The sequence below is a fragment of the Sus scrofa genome, chromosome 2, assembly GCF_000003025.6.
Source record: "Sus scrofa isolate TJ Tabasco breed Duroc chromosome 2, Sscrofa11.1, whole genome shotgun sequence".
Classification (NCBI taxonomy): Eukaryota; Metazoa; Chordata; class Mammalia; order Artiodactyla; family Suidae; genus Sus; species Sus scrofa.
In genome coordinates this window covers 18,865,741-18,880,174 of record NC_010444.4, presented here as the reverse complement: position 1 = coordinate 18,880,174, position 14,434 = coordinate 18,865,741, and the positions used below count along the sequence as shown (strand labels likewise).

Below are 14,434 nucleotides of genomic sequence, written 5' to 3'. Positions count from 1 at the left end.
GGACTATAGAGCTTAACACTTCAAGTGTGGGAAGGGTCTTTGCCGGTGTTACAGTTACTATCTTGAGTCTCCAAAAAGGAAGTGAGTTATATTTTTGAGGTTGTAAATTTAAGTTTAGGTCATGGTACTGCTTCCTTTTTGCTCTCTGCGTAGTGTGGGACACCCACTGAAAAGCATCATATTTTGCTATCTCTTATCTACACGTGGGGTTCGAAAGTTATATTTAAACATCTTTCTTCGTATACAGGCTTCATTCTGCATCAGAAGCTTACTATGGTTTCCTGTACTCACAACACTGAGGACACAGGATTGTGCACACCAGCAAAAAATATGAGGGATGAGCAAGATGGGGTCTGTTTTTTCTAGCCCCCACTAGTTAGCAAACAGGATATTTTTTAATATGATTTATCACTGCAGTTATATATGTCTCCTGATAGGAACTGAAGGGGGCTAACTTTTTGTTCAAAATACTTTGTGTGTTATAAGTTAGGCAAGTCCCCTGGATGTTGTCTTTTACATCTTCAGTTTCCATTCATTGTTGCAGATGTTTTGGGAGATATTTCAGTTTTTGACATTAAGCTTTGCTATCTCTTTTTTTATATGTGATTTTTATTTTTTTACATTATAGTTGATTTACTGTGTTCTGTCAGTTTCTACTGTACAGCAAAGTGATCCAGTCATATATATATATGTGTGTGTGTGTGTGTATATATATACATATATATATATATATTCTTTTTCTCACATTATCCTCCATCATGTTCCATCACAGGTGACTAGATACAGTTCCCTATGCTATATAGCATTTGCTATCTCATATAGCAATCATTTGCTTAACTCTTTCCCACTCAAAAATATTCTTCTTTTTTTTTTTTGTTTTTGTCTTTTTAGGGCCATACCCACAGCATATGGGGGTTCTCAGGTTATAGGTCAAATCGGAGCTGTAGCTGCTGGCCTACACCACAGCCACAGCAACACCAGATCTGAGCCATGTCTGTAACCTACACCACAGCTCACAGCAACACTGGATCCTTAACCCACAGCCACAAGGCAAGGGATTGAACCTATGTCTTCATGGATATTAGATTTGTTTCCGCTGAGCCACGATGGGAACCAACTAGTTTTGGAATTTTTGTTTCAAACAATGAGAACCAAGTATTTAAAACCTTTAACAGATTTAATCATTGAATTATTTGTTTTACTCAGTTCCATAGCCTGATGGAAATAAAGAAATTGAGCCTGGTAATCACTAGAAAAGAGCATCAGTGATATTTAAAAATACATATGACCGAGGGTACCTGGCATATATATGTGGTTCTATGTGTATGCTCATTTGGGTTTTTCTCCCTCTTTTTTTCTTTCAGTATTAGTTATTACTAGTAGTTGAATTTGTTTCATACTAAACTATTATGCTTTTTGACCAAGAAAATCTCAGTAATCTGTTACTTTTCTTTTTTAAAAAATTTTATAGTTGATTTACAATGTTATACCAGTTTCTGCTGTACAGCAAAGTGACCCAGTTTTATATATATATATATATATATATATATATATATATATATGATTGGATATATATATATTTTCCTTTTCCATCATGGTCTATCCCAAGAGATTGGATATAGTTTCCTGTGCTATCCAATAGGATGTTATTTTTTTCTTAACCACCAAAGTTTATTTAGCATGATCTTGAAAATGCGGGGGAAATTTAAATCACATTTTTCATAGTTATTGAAAAGAGCACAGCCTTGGATTTCTGTCTTCTCCTTTAGTTGCTTTTTATAACAACAAACCTAAATTTGTCATTTAAAACTTGCCACTCTCAAAGCACTTTAGCTGTCAGACATTATTTAATAACCCAGTCAGATCACAAATATCCTAGGTGACGATTATAAAAAATAAAAATGCAAATCAGATTTCAGGGAAAGAGCTAGAGGTCAGTAGCAGCTGATAGGATGGGTACTTGGTGTTGAGCAAGACTTCTTTTTTTTTTTTTTTTTTTTTTTTTTTGTCTTTTGTTGTTTTGTTGTTGCTATTTCTTGGGCCGCTCCTGCGGCATATGGAGGTTCCCAGGCCAGGGGTTGAATCGGAGCTGTAGCCACCGGCCTACGCCAGAGCCACAGCAACGCGGGATCCAAGCCGCGTCTGCAACCTACACCACAGCTCACGGCAACGCCGGATCGTTAACCCACTGAGCAAGGGCAGGGACCGAACCCGCAACCTCATGGTTCCTAGTCGGATTCGTTAACCACTGCGCCACGACGGGAACTCCCGAGCAAGACTTCTGATTCCTGGTACACTCATAATAGTATAGCCGAATTCCCTCAATGATATAAAATACAGCTAGGAGAAAACCTCACATGCGCAAAACAAACAATTCACTACTTCCGTCTCACTGTACAATGCCTAAAAGCTATAATTGGGAGAGAGCTGGAAACCACGTTTTATCATGTGCAAAATGGCAAAGTGGAAGTGAATTCCTCCAGGTGACTTTAATGTGACATAAAGCAAAAGCAAATAGTGTGTACTATCATGTATTTTTCTATACTTTTCATTTGATTTAGTACATTGGCCATGTATACTTAGATGTAGGTAGATAAGCTCAAATTAAAGTCTTAATCCCAAATCCCTGAAGTAGGTCTACAATTCGGCAACTAGAGAACTTTCTTGGTCACATCTATAAGGCCTTCCAAAATATTCTGTGGTAGGACTTCAGTGGCCTTTTTTTAAAAACCTTGGTTTAAATAGCATACTTGGAGTTCCCGTTGTGGCACAGTGGTTAACAAATCCGACTAGGAACCGTGAGGTTGCGGGTTCGGTCCCTGCCCTTAATCAGTGGGTTAACGATCCGGCGTTGCCGTGAGCCTGCGGTGCAGGTGGCAGATGTGGCTCAGATCCAGAGTTGCTGTGGCTCTGGCATAGGCCGGTGGCTACAGCTCTGATTCAACCTCTAGCCTGGGAACCTCCATATGCCGCGGGAGCGGCCCAAGAAATGGCAAAAAAAGACAAAAATAAATAAATAAATAAATAAAAAACAAATAAATAAATAAATAAATAGCATACTTACTACCCAAACCAGTATAGAGACAGTTCCTAACCTTTGTCCTTATATCTAAGTCCTATGAGATACTAGGCTCAAGTCTTTCCTAATCATGGAATAACTAGGATCTTGTGTTCTCATTTAAAGATATTGTCCTTATTATTCACTTTGTCTGAGGAGCAAAAAAGACCAAGTAGCTTTTGACACATTATTAGCTTCAGCTTTGCATATGTCTTTGCTCCAGGAAAAAGGGAAAGCCTGAAGCAACAAGTACTTCTGATGGTAGGTCCCTTTCCCATTATTCATATCTCTGTACCTCCATTTGTAGTTTGGGAAAGAGGACCAGAGTTAAGGTCTATAGATTTTCCTAGTAGATTTTTTTTCTTGACATCAGCAGGTGACCAGTCACTTGCAGCTGGAGAAAGGAGAGGTAGATATAAACCACGACGGTTGTGAGTAGCTGGGAAATCTAAGCCCTCCCCTGTCCCTAGCCCCCAACCCTCTGTGGGCTTATTCTAGGTCTTAAGAATTGAGTGAAGCCACATCATTGCAAAGTGCATGGTTGACTTGAATAGGTGTGCTTAGTTTAAGCTCACTGACCACATAAGGACTCTTAATATCATTCCTTTTTTTTCCCCCCTGTCATTTACAAAGTCAATGGAAATTGTACCAAACTGTGACATACGATAATGCTACTGGGGGTAGCCTGTTTTCTTTACCACATACACCCTGTTTTCCTGCTTCTGTGTTTGCTTATGTTGTTTTCTCTAGCTCTTCCCCATAACCTTCTCTCCAGTATTCCCCACACACAGATTCTAATCTTGCTCATCCTTCAAGGCCCACTTTCTTCCACATGCCTTACCTGATCCCTTAATTATAAGTAATTCATAACCAGCCATTCTACCTTTGGCTCCTGTGACTTGCCATTACAGTTACTTGTGAGTTTCTTGTGTATAAGACACAACTCTCATACAGGACTTATCCAGCTTATTGGAAACAGGGGCCAATCCTTGTTTCATCTTCATACCTTGGCCCACCATGCATTCCACACCTTCCCCCCAATGGTTAGCCCATAGAATGTACTCAAATGGCAAATTTGATGGTACGAGTTTGAACTACTGAGAATATCTAGTAATAAAGGGTAATTAACTTGTATCCACCCACCGTTTACCTAAAATGCTTCATATCAAACCCCCACTCAACATGCATATATAGATAGAGATCTTCTTTTAAGGTCTGCAACTCCCACACCATAGGAGGGAGAAGAAAAAAGAAATTATGTTGTTTCCCTTGTCGGTAGAAGATGACACATCTAATAGATAGCCTATACTCTCACCTCCTGTCTGTACTGTTTTTCATGAAAGTTACAAACAAATGTCCTTGTTGACCCTCATTGAAAAACATGGGTAAATCAGTAAGTGAGAGAAAATCTTCTAGATTTGTTTCCCCAGCATTCTTGCTTGAAACAAATTTCCCTAGGCTGAGGTAAGCCAGAGATTTAACTTTAACGATAATGTTAATAATAACAGCAGCGGCGACAGCTATGGCAGTTCAGCAGCTACAGCAGTTAATTTTCTTTTTCAGTATTGTTTCTGCATGGGAAAATCTTTCATAGTAAACTTCCAGTAAATGTTTGAATTCCCTTGTACAAAGATCTAACCTGACCTTTCACATTTCTAGAGGAAGTTATAGCTGTGGAGAGTTTAGATTCCATTATTGGAAGTCATTTCTTCCACAGCCTACGTGTCACAGTATCTGTATCTCAACTGGTGCTGGCTTTGCTCCCTGTGCTTTAGTCACTTAAGGGAGGTTCACTTGGCAAGACAAAGAGGCCAGATTTATGGCTAGTTCTCCTTTTTCTCCTCTAAAAAGAGGCAAGATGTATAGGTCTATAGAAACCAGTGTATTTCAGATTCTCCCACCATGTGTGAACAGAGTGTTCCCTAGGATAGAATTTAACTCTAGAATATGTGGTAAAAAGGAATCAATCTCTCCATCCCTCTCTCCTTCACCCTTCTCCCCCTCACCACCCCCCCCCCGCCCCAGCCTCCACCCTCTCCCCTCATTTGTTTTTGAGGTTATACGCTTTCCTTTCCTAAACTCACTTCTGACTCATACATCTCACCATGAAGGAATGCCTGTGTAATCCTGAGGTTGCTGATTTCAAGTCTTCAACATGATCTGTTTTCTCTCTGGCATTGCTGCACTTTTAAGGTCAGTCAGTACATAACCATTACTTTGAAACTTCCCACAAAGAATTTCACTCAGCAGTAATTGCTCAATAAGAACGAGTCTTAAGACACCATTACTTTCATCTTTCAAAGTGGAGGGCAACACAGGCAAAGGAGGTGAGGCAACTTCACGTGACTTGGGTGCATTCATCAGCAAGCTAGGTTTCACCCAGATTCAAGAAGTTTGGTATGCTAATGTTCGTGATGGTTCAGCAGTGGGGCTGCCTGTCACTCCTCTAACTGTAGGACAGTAGCTTATCTCTCCATTTCAGATAAAGAACCTAAACACAGAGAAGTGAATGATTTGCCCAAGTTCATATGCTAAGGCTACAGCTAAGGCAGGATTTGAGTTCATACCATGGAATACTCCTCTTAGAACAAGGTCTGCAAGACTTTGTTACAACTTCTGGAGGTGGAAATCATAAAGGAATCTGCTCCCAGTAAGGTTTCTTACTTCTTCAGATATGCCTCACGTGCCACCCACAGTTAAAGTTTCCTGGTAATATTTTAAAGTAATCCGCAGAGCACTGTTGAGTAACTGAAAGATACAGTTTTGTTCACTTCACAATTTATTATACTATCGTTGCTTTAAAAAAGTTTATCTCACTAGAGAAATAAATATCAAATTGGGATAGCTAAAACTGTAGTAAAAGAAAACATTCAATTTGTTTCTAAGTTAACCTATTTATGGAAAAAAAATTGTTTTAGAGTTGCATAATTTGAGTGCAGTTGAGTAGAAAGGTAAGGAGAAAGACAAACACTGTAAAAAGTCACTCATCTCTCTTAAGAGAATGGTATGATCTATATTTTCCATCTAGGTACCTTCTATTTAATTTTATGTATCAGAATGCTTCCTATAAGGTAATTTTCTGATAGGTAGAAGAAAGGACACTTTAGAGTATGACATAATCCCGTTAGAACAGGAATGATAGGAATATCTTTAGACCATTTTTCTAACATTTGTTGCTTTGCCTTTAGCAGCATAAATTGAAATTTGAATTTTTATTCCCACTGCAAATTATTATTTGTGTCTTAGAAATTCATTATATAATAAGAAACATGGGAGTACACTTCCCTGTTGTATGGGGGAGGGGGAAGGGGAGAGTGTGCTAGAGGAAGAAAGATTTGTGGGAAGACAGAAGCAAAAATAGCAACCTACCACGAATTGTTGAGCAGCAAAGAGGCAAGTGTTGAGTAACTAAACGTAGATTCTATAGTGCATTTTCATCTTGGAAGGCAGTGGATTCACACTATCTATTAAAAATGTCCTTCAGGGACTTCCGATTGTGGCGCAGCAGAAACGAATCCAACTAATATCCGTGAGGTTGCAGGTTCAATCCCTGGCCTCGCTCTGGGAGTTAGGGATCCAGCTTTGCCGTAAGCTGTGGTGTAGGTTGCAGACTTGGCTCAGATTCCGAGTTGCTGTGACTGTGGTGTAGGCTGGCAGCTACAGCCCCAATTCAGCTCCTAGCCTGGGAATTTCCATATGCCATAGGTGTGACCCTGAAAAAAAAAAAAAAAAGCAAAAAAATAAAATGTCCTTCAGAGAATGCAGAGTGGTCCGTGAGGCTAATATTTAAATGTTTTAGATATTTTATGATTTAGATGTGCTGAGCAGTTTAATCTGAATTAATTGCTGTTTTCTTCTGAATGACTGGTAGAAATAACTCTATACTACATCTCCTACACACACATGTTGGAAGTTGAAATTAGGCAAATAACTTTGATATCTTCTTTTTTTTTCTTTCTAGGGCCACTCCTGCAGCATATGGAAGTTCCCAGGCTAGGGGTCAAATTGGAGCTGCAGCTGAGACCTACACCACAGCCACAGCAACACAGGATCCAAGCCAAGTCTGCAACCTATGCCGCAGCTTGCAGCAACACCAGATCCTTAACCCACTGAGCAAGGCCAGGTAATGAACCCACATCCTCATGGATGACAATCAGGTTCTTAACCCACTGAGCCACAGCAGGAACTCCCATAACCTTGATAACTTCTAAGAGCCAGTTGCTCATTCTAGAAATTCAAGGTTGGCTATAGCTAAAAGACCTTGTTAAAGAGATTATGTTGAGATAACTTCCTATTCTTTTGCAACTTTTAGGGAAACAGCAATAATAATAGCAGCATACCATGTGCTCAGCAAAGGTCTGTTTGCATAATCTCAACAATGAAGTAGATACTATTATTAAACTCAATTTGCAGATGATAAAACAGATAAAGAGATTTAAAACAAACATGAGTTCCCGTGGCTCAGTGGTTAACAAACCGACTAGCATCCATGAGGACACGGGTTCGATTCCTGGCCTCGCTCAGTGGGTTAAGGATCTGGTGTAGCTGTGAGCTGTGATGTGGGTCGAAGACGTGGCTCAGATCCCGAGTTTCAGTGGCTCTGGCATAGGCTGCAGCTACAGCTCTGATTCGACTCCTCGCCTGGGAACCTCCATATGCTGCTGGTGCAGCCCTAAAAAACAAAAATAAAAAGTAAACAAACAACAACAATAACAACAACAAAAAACACTTGCCCTGCTACGCAACTAGAAGCTAGTAGAAATGTGATTTGAACTCACTTAGTCTGGCTCCAGACTGTGCTCTTACCCACTGTGTTCTAACACTAAAAGAATTACACAAGTCTGTCAATAGTTTTACTTGGCTCACTCTAGTTACTTGGCTCTTACAAGGTTCTGATGCCTCTCAGTTTTGTGTCATTTCTTTATTATAACTAACCCTAAAGAATCTAAAGGAACCCTGAAGCCATTCCTATTCCAGCCAGGAATCTCTTAACCAACTTATGCGATTCAGAAGGGAAGAAGTATTTTTAACAAGTAAGTGCTTATCCAACTCTAGTTAGAAAATAAATATTATTGGACCTTTATAAATAGAATTATCATGAGAAGGTAAGAGATTTCCTTAACCTTGGTCATGATAGGAGTTCCTAAGAACTTAGTTTATTCTGAAAACCTGCTTAGCCACAGGATAAATTGTGCCTTTATCCCATAGGAGACTTAAGTTTTGACAAGGTATATTAAATATTTAGTTGTTTTCCTGAACATCCTTATAGGGTATGTTAATATTAATAACCCAATTTATTTAGGCAGTATTCTAACAGCAGAAAAGGATGTTGCTATGTCTAAGATCTCATAGCTGTTCTAGAATCAGAAATACACTCTGGAGTTTCAAGCTTAGTTGGTATTAGCGTATATTCTCTTACATCTATGAAAAACAAGACTGCCAGGATTTGAAATAGGTGCTAAATGCTTTGCAAGCAAGTATAGAGCATTAAGCAGAGAAGAGTGTTCCCATTTTCACTTGGGACCTTGTTATCTAAAGCATTTCATTTAAATCTTTAAATCACGTAAAAAGAAAAAAAAATAGCTCTCAAAATTAGTCTAAGTCATATAATGTCCTCACTTTTGAGTCAGCAAAAAATAATAGCCATAGCATGGAAGATTGACTTGTTACTTTTTAGATGTCTTTCCATTTTTCCTTCTCTAACATTTTCTTGTCTTTTTAATGAGAATATCATCTCTACCTTGCTGGGAAGAAATTTTTTCCACAGAGGCAACATTTCTAGTTCCCCTTTTGAGCTGGAGTAGACCTATATCATACTCCTAAGAGCAGAAACTTCTATTTTTCCTCAAGTTCTTCAGTTCTCCCTCAGACAGTTACAAGGAGTAATTTAAAAATTAGGCAATAGAAAAAAAAAAAAAAAAGGAGTTTCCGTCTTGGCACAGTGGTTAACGAATCCGACTAGGAACCATGGGGTTGCGGGTTCGATCCCTGCCCTTGCTCAGTGGGTTAACGATCCGGCATTGCCTTGAGCTGTGGTGTAGGTTGCAGATGCGGCTCGGATCCCGCGTTGCTGTGGCTCTGGCGTAGGCCAGTGGCTACAGCTCCGATTTGACCCCTAGCCTGGGAACCTCCATATGCCGCGGGAGTGGCTCAAAGAAATAGCAAAAAGACAAAAAAATAAATAAATAAATAATTTTTAAAAATTAGGCAATAGGACTTTTATTGCTAGCCCAGATAATCGTGGAAATCATACCAGAATGCTAAACCAGTCTGTTTTTAACTGCCAGCTTAAGAAAATTCATATTAATAGTTCTAATTTTAAAGCATGTAGTTTTTACTTGATCATTTTGATTCTGCCTACTTCTAAGAAATATCCTAACTTAAACTTGTTATTCTTCCTTTAATTCCCCCCTCCCTTTTTCTGCCCTCTTCCTTAGAGGAGTTGGTCCCAGTTTCCTGAGATGAAGGGCAAGACATTCTTAGAATGCACAAGGCTTGCTCTGGGAAGGGTTGGGTTTGAGGTCATGCAGGAGGACTAATTTTAGCTTCAAGATCTTTTGCACATCATAGCTTGTAAATTACCTATAAAGCATTTTTAAATATTGCAGACATTTTAAAAGATGAAACCAATTAAATTTTTATAATGGGAAGAGGGTAGGAGGAAAAATAAGAGATGCAAAGGTTGGAGGAAGAAATCACTGGCAGAAAACACAGCTAGAATTTCACTTGTTAAAGGTTAAAAGTTTGTCCTTTTGCATTACTCAGCCTGTGTCAAAATGAAAAATGCTTTAAAGGCAAATTCACCAAAGCTGAAGGCAGAGAATATTCACTGGGAATAACATATGCTTTAAAATCTTCAGTATTATTGTCTGCTTTTAATAGTCATGCTTATTTATATCCCAATTAAGAATTGTCTCTGAGAAGTGTGCTGTTCTTCACAGTTTTAGTCAGTTTGGTGTGTAAAATTGTCTGTTATCTTTACTCTGTTTTATTTATTTATTTATTTGTCTTTTTAGGGCTGCACCCACGGCATATGGAGGTTCCCAGGGTCGGGGTCAAATCAGAGCTGTAGCCACTGGCTTACACCACAGCCACAGCAACGTGGGATTGAGAGCCACATCTGTGACCTACACCACAGCTCATGGCAACACCAGATCCTTAACCCAATGAGTGAGGCCAGGGATTGAACCTGCATCCTCATGGGTGCTAGTCAGGTTTGTTTCCACTGACCCCTCACGGGAACTCCTTGCTCTGTTTTATTTTAATGCTCTTCTGCTTGGTTTTCCCATACTAACTTCCACATACCAGATGGTGAAGAGAGAAGTAGAGGCAAATCAGCAACCTCTGTCCTTTCAGGAGAATCCAGAGAAAGAAAGTGACTACCATTTCTCATGGCTTCTTTTCTGTTAGCCCTCCAGGACTCACACACTCGCTTTGCCTTCCATCTCTAGCAATTTGTCCTTCTTATTGTCTCCCAAACACAAATGAGAATTTCCTTTCCTGTTGCTTTGCTCAGCACATTATTCTTCCCTGCCTAGAATGCCACCTTCCCTACTTTTTCTGCAAAAGACGTAGGATTAATGAGATGAAAGCCAAGAAGCTTTGTAGTAACATAGAACTGATTCATATCCCAGTCTACCACTTAATTTGCTGTTAGATCTTGGGCAAGATAGTTAACTTCACTGAGATTCAGTTTCCTGATTTATAAAAGTAATATTTCACAGGGTGTTTTTGAGGGGTAAGTGGAAGAAAAAATAAAGAGTACTCAACAAGTATTGGTTCCCTGGGGTTCTCTTGTAGCATAGAGGGTTAATTAAGCATTAGGCACTGTCACTACAGCAGCTTGGGTTGCTATGGCGGTACAGGTTCAGTCCCTGGCCTGGAAACCTTCACATACCACAAGGTGCAGCCAAATATTACCTTTTTTTTAGTTCCCCTTTTTAAGCTCTCTGTTTTTAAGTCTTAACATATTCTTCAGAATTCAAGTTCTGCCTATTCAGAGCTTATTCTCTGAAGCATTTATTTGGCACAGTAGGCTACCTCATTATTGTTTGTTGTATTTACTGTCTCCCCAAGTTGTTTGTAAGTTTATTGAGAGCAAAAGCTCTCTTGAAACAGAGAATCTTTAGTTTCTGATGTAGCGTTGTTGAAAATGGTAGCCTTAGATGTGTGATAGTGTAGATTGAAAAATGGAAAGTGACCCCCTAAGCATCCAGTCCCCTTTCTTTAAACTAGTAAGTTGGGAACAGTCTCGAGTCCATTATATCTTCTGGTACCATAAAGGAAAATGGCTTGAGAAGTATTTTCCTAAATTATGGAATCTAAAAGGGAGTCATCAGATCCAGAAAGAGACTTCTTGTACTTTCATAGCTGTGAAGACAGCTTGACTGGGTACGTACATCTCTTTGAGACAACATTCTCTTTAAAAAAAAAAAAAAAAAAAAAAAAAAAACAACTTTTAGAGTATGTTTGGATATTCTGATAAAGGAGGAAAGTTACCTACACATCCTTACCCAGAGAATTGTCCTCTCAGAGGCATGTGGGCTTCCGCTGAACATGCATCTTCGGTAGTAACACATGTGGAACATAAGAAGAGACCTCTTCAGCCAGCCAGATCCCCACCACAGCAGACGTAAGGGCCCAGTAACACAGTCCCCTATGCAGAGAATGACCAGGTGGAGCTGGATAGTGGCTCTCTGCCCCTATTTATACACAATCCCTAATAAGATCAAAGCTCTTGGACTCCTGGGAAAATTGTCATAAGGGTCATGCTCACTATACATCAGAAAGTATCAAGGAGTGCTGTGATTACATTCAAGATGTGACATTTTATGCTTGGGTGAATCTTTAATCCATGATCAGATCTTGTTTTCCAAAAGAAAGAGAGGCTACCTTTGTGCTCTGGCAGTCTTAAATGTGGATTCTTTGCCACCGTCACCCCAAGTGCTTGGTTTTTAACTTATAATCCTTTACCTTTTGGTATAGCTTTCATTTTAGGCTCCAGTGCAGGAATGGTATGTTTCTCTGCTATAATTCCTCTATCTCCAGCCCTATTCAGATACTAATCCATCATTTCTCACCTTCAAAAAGCAAACAAAAGGAAAACCATTTTTTATGATGTTTTATGTTTCAGAGAAGTGTTTCGCAATCATTCATTATGAATAGAATGAGATCTTGGGACTTGATCTTTGGTGTTATAGTTTTGTTTTTTTTTCTCCTCAATACTTGGTTCTTACAATAGCCTAACAGATAAAACTTGAATTTCAGTGCAAAATCTTGAATCACAATAATGATCTGGCTTTGGGCACTCTAGCTCACTGATTTTTGTGTGTTCTGCTGGGAAAAAACAGACTGTCACTTTTTTGCTCTTCCTGATACTTAGGGACCTTGAGCTGTGGGACTACACAAGAGAGAGTTTCTAATGTGTTCTATCTGTGTCTCTTGTCATTGAGGTAATTGTCATGAGAAAACCCTGGACAGCAACCATGACAAACAGAAATATTTTGACAACTCACAGTCACTGGATGCCGCTGAAGAAGAGCCCTCTGAGACAGGAACAGAGGAAGACCCTGTGCTTTCTGTTGAGAATTCAGGGAGGGACTCAGATGTCCTTAGACTTGAAAGTAAGTTGATTTGACCTGAGCTCTGCTTCTGGGGTAAAATCAACTCTCAGGCTTTAAGCTTAGACTTTGCTCTGCTCTCAAGCATTTGTTTCCTTTTTAACAGTCACTTCCTATATTGTAGAATCATGAGGATGACGGAATGTGAGGCAGAAGACAGACTATAATGTAAAAATGCTCTTCACACTTCTTTTTTTTTCTCTACCTCAACATCTTTTTGGAGGACAAGTTTGATTTATATGCCAGTCTTTCTTCTTAATGTCATTAGTCTATTGAGTAAGTCATGGGGAAAAAAGCAAGTTGTATTTACACTAACCTAATAAAATTTGATTTACATTAACCAAATAAAGATTTGGAATAATGGGCATACCTACCAGGCCTACTAAAATTCTGTTTTATGACCACATTTGGAGCTGTGCTTTGTTGAGCAATTCTTAAGATTATCAGTCAATTTATAATCGCCAAAACAAGTGACTTCTTTTTAGTATTCACCCTCCTCAGCCTCTTCACTGCCTCTGGAAGTGTACATACCTTCCCACTAGAAACTCTCCTTCTCCTCTTGGCTTTTGCGCAGCCAGTTGCTCTTGGTTCTCTTTCTGTCCTCGGAATATCTCTTTTCAGTTTCATTCACTTATTCTTTACTTTGCCCTTTATTTTTTTACCCCAGGATCTTAACTTTGGACTTCATTTCTTTGTCCTCTGTCATCCCTTGGTGTTCAGATACTTTGGAGAATACCAATGACTCTAAATCTGTGTTTTCAGCCAAAATATTCTCTATGATTCCAGATCTTATTTCTGTGTTTTAATGGTCTCTTTATCTGGATATGCCACAGGCACTTCAAATTTAACATATCCAAAACTGAATTTGTCCTCATTTTGCCCTATATCCTGAACTGCTGCTAATTCTTATATTCCAGCTCCCTGTTAATGGCGCAACTCACCCAGTCATCACCATATCCAGTCAGTACCTAAGACCTATTAAGTTTATCATCTCTTCATCTATCCCTCTGCACTGCCTGAATTTAGACTTTCTTCATTCCTTCCTGAGCTATCACAATGGCTTCATGATTGGCTTCCCTATATCTAGTCCCATACATCAGTTTATGTATGGAGGGAGAGAGGTGGGGGGTATGTATGTGCATGTAGGAAAAAGAGAGATAATGCATATAAATTTGTGTACAATTTTAAAAACAAAAGCAACCCCATTACCAATGTATTGTGTGTCTAAAAAATTGTTTCTAAATCATATCTGATCCGTTAAGTTGCCTGTGTTTAAAATTTTCAGTGGCTCTCTTACCTTCAGGAAGAATCCAAATGTCTTAACGTGGAATATGAGGCAGTTTGGCCCTTGATTCTGTCTCAGCTGTACCATCTACTAGTGCTCTACATAGCAGGAAGTACAAATCTTTTATTATTCCCTCACATGCCTTGCTGCTTTGAGCCTCCACACCTTTGCCCAGGCTGGGAATGGCCCCTGCATACTCTTTGCTTTTCTTTTTCTTTTATTTTTATTAAAATATGGTTGATTTAATGAGTTCCCATCATGGCTCAGTGGTTAACGAATCCGACTAGGAACCATGAGGTTGTGGGTTCGATCCCTGGACTCGCTCAGTGGGTTAAGGATCTGGCATTGCTGCGAGCTGTCGAGCTGTGGTGTAGGTTGCAGACACGGCTTGGATCTGGCGTGGCTGTGGCGTAGGTGGGCGGCTACAGCTCCGATTAGACCCCCTAGCCTGGGAACCTCCACATCCACAGG

The 14,434-nt window shown here is 39.5% G+C and overlaps 1 protein-coding gene across 5 annotated transcripts in view; it reads left to right on the top strand.

Moving 5' to 3' along the window:
* The window catches only part of TTC17 (tetratricopeptide repeat domain 17), a 147,147-nt gene that overhangs the window by 74,493 nt on the left and 58,220 nt on the right, over positions 1 to 14,434 (top strand). For 4 of the 5 annotated variants that reach the window (XR_002341496.1, XR_002341497.1, XM_021083170.1 and 1 more), the window contains exon 17: positions 12,511 to 12,681. The exons of the other annotated variant lie outside the window; for it this stretch is intronic. Coding sequence is in view for 2 of the 4 variants with exons in the window: in XM_021083170.1 (XP_020938829.1) it covers positions 12,511 to 12,681 (171 nt within the window). In the remaining 2 variants the exon portion in view is untranslated. The remainder of the gene's footprint in view (positions 1 to 12,510; positions 12,682 to 14,434) is intronic. 5 annotated transcript variants of the gene reach the window in all.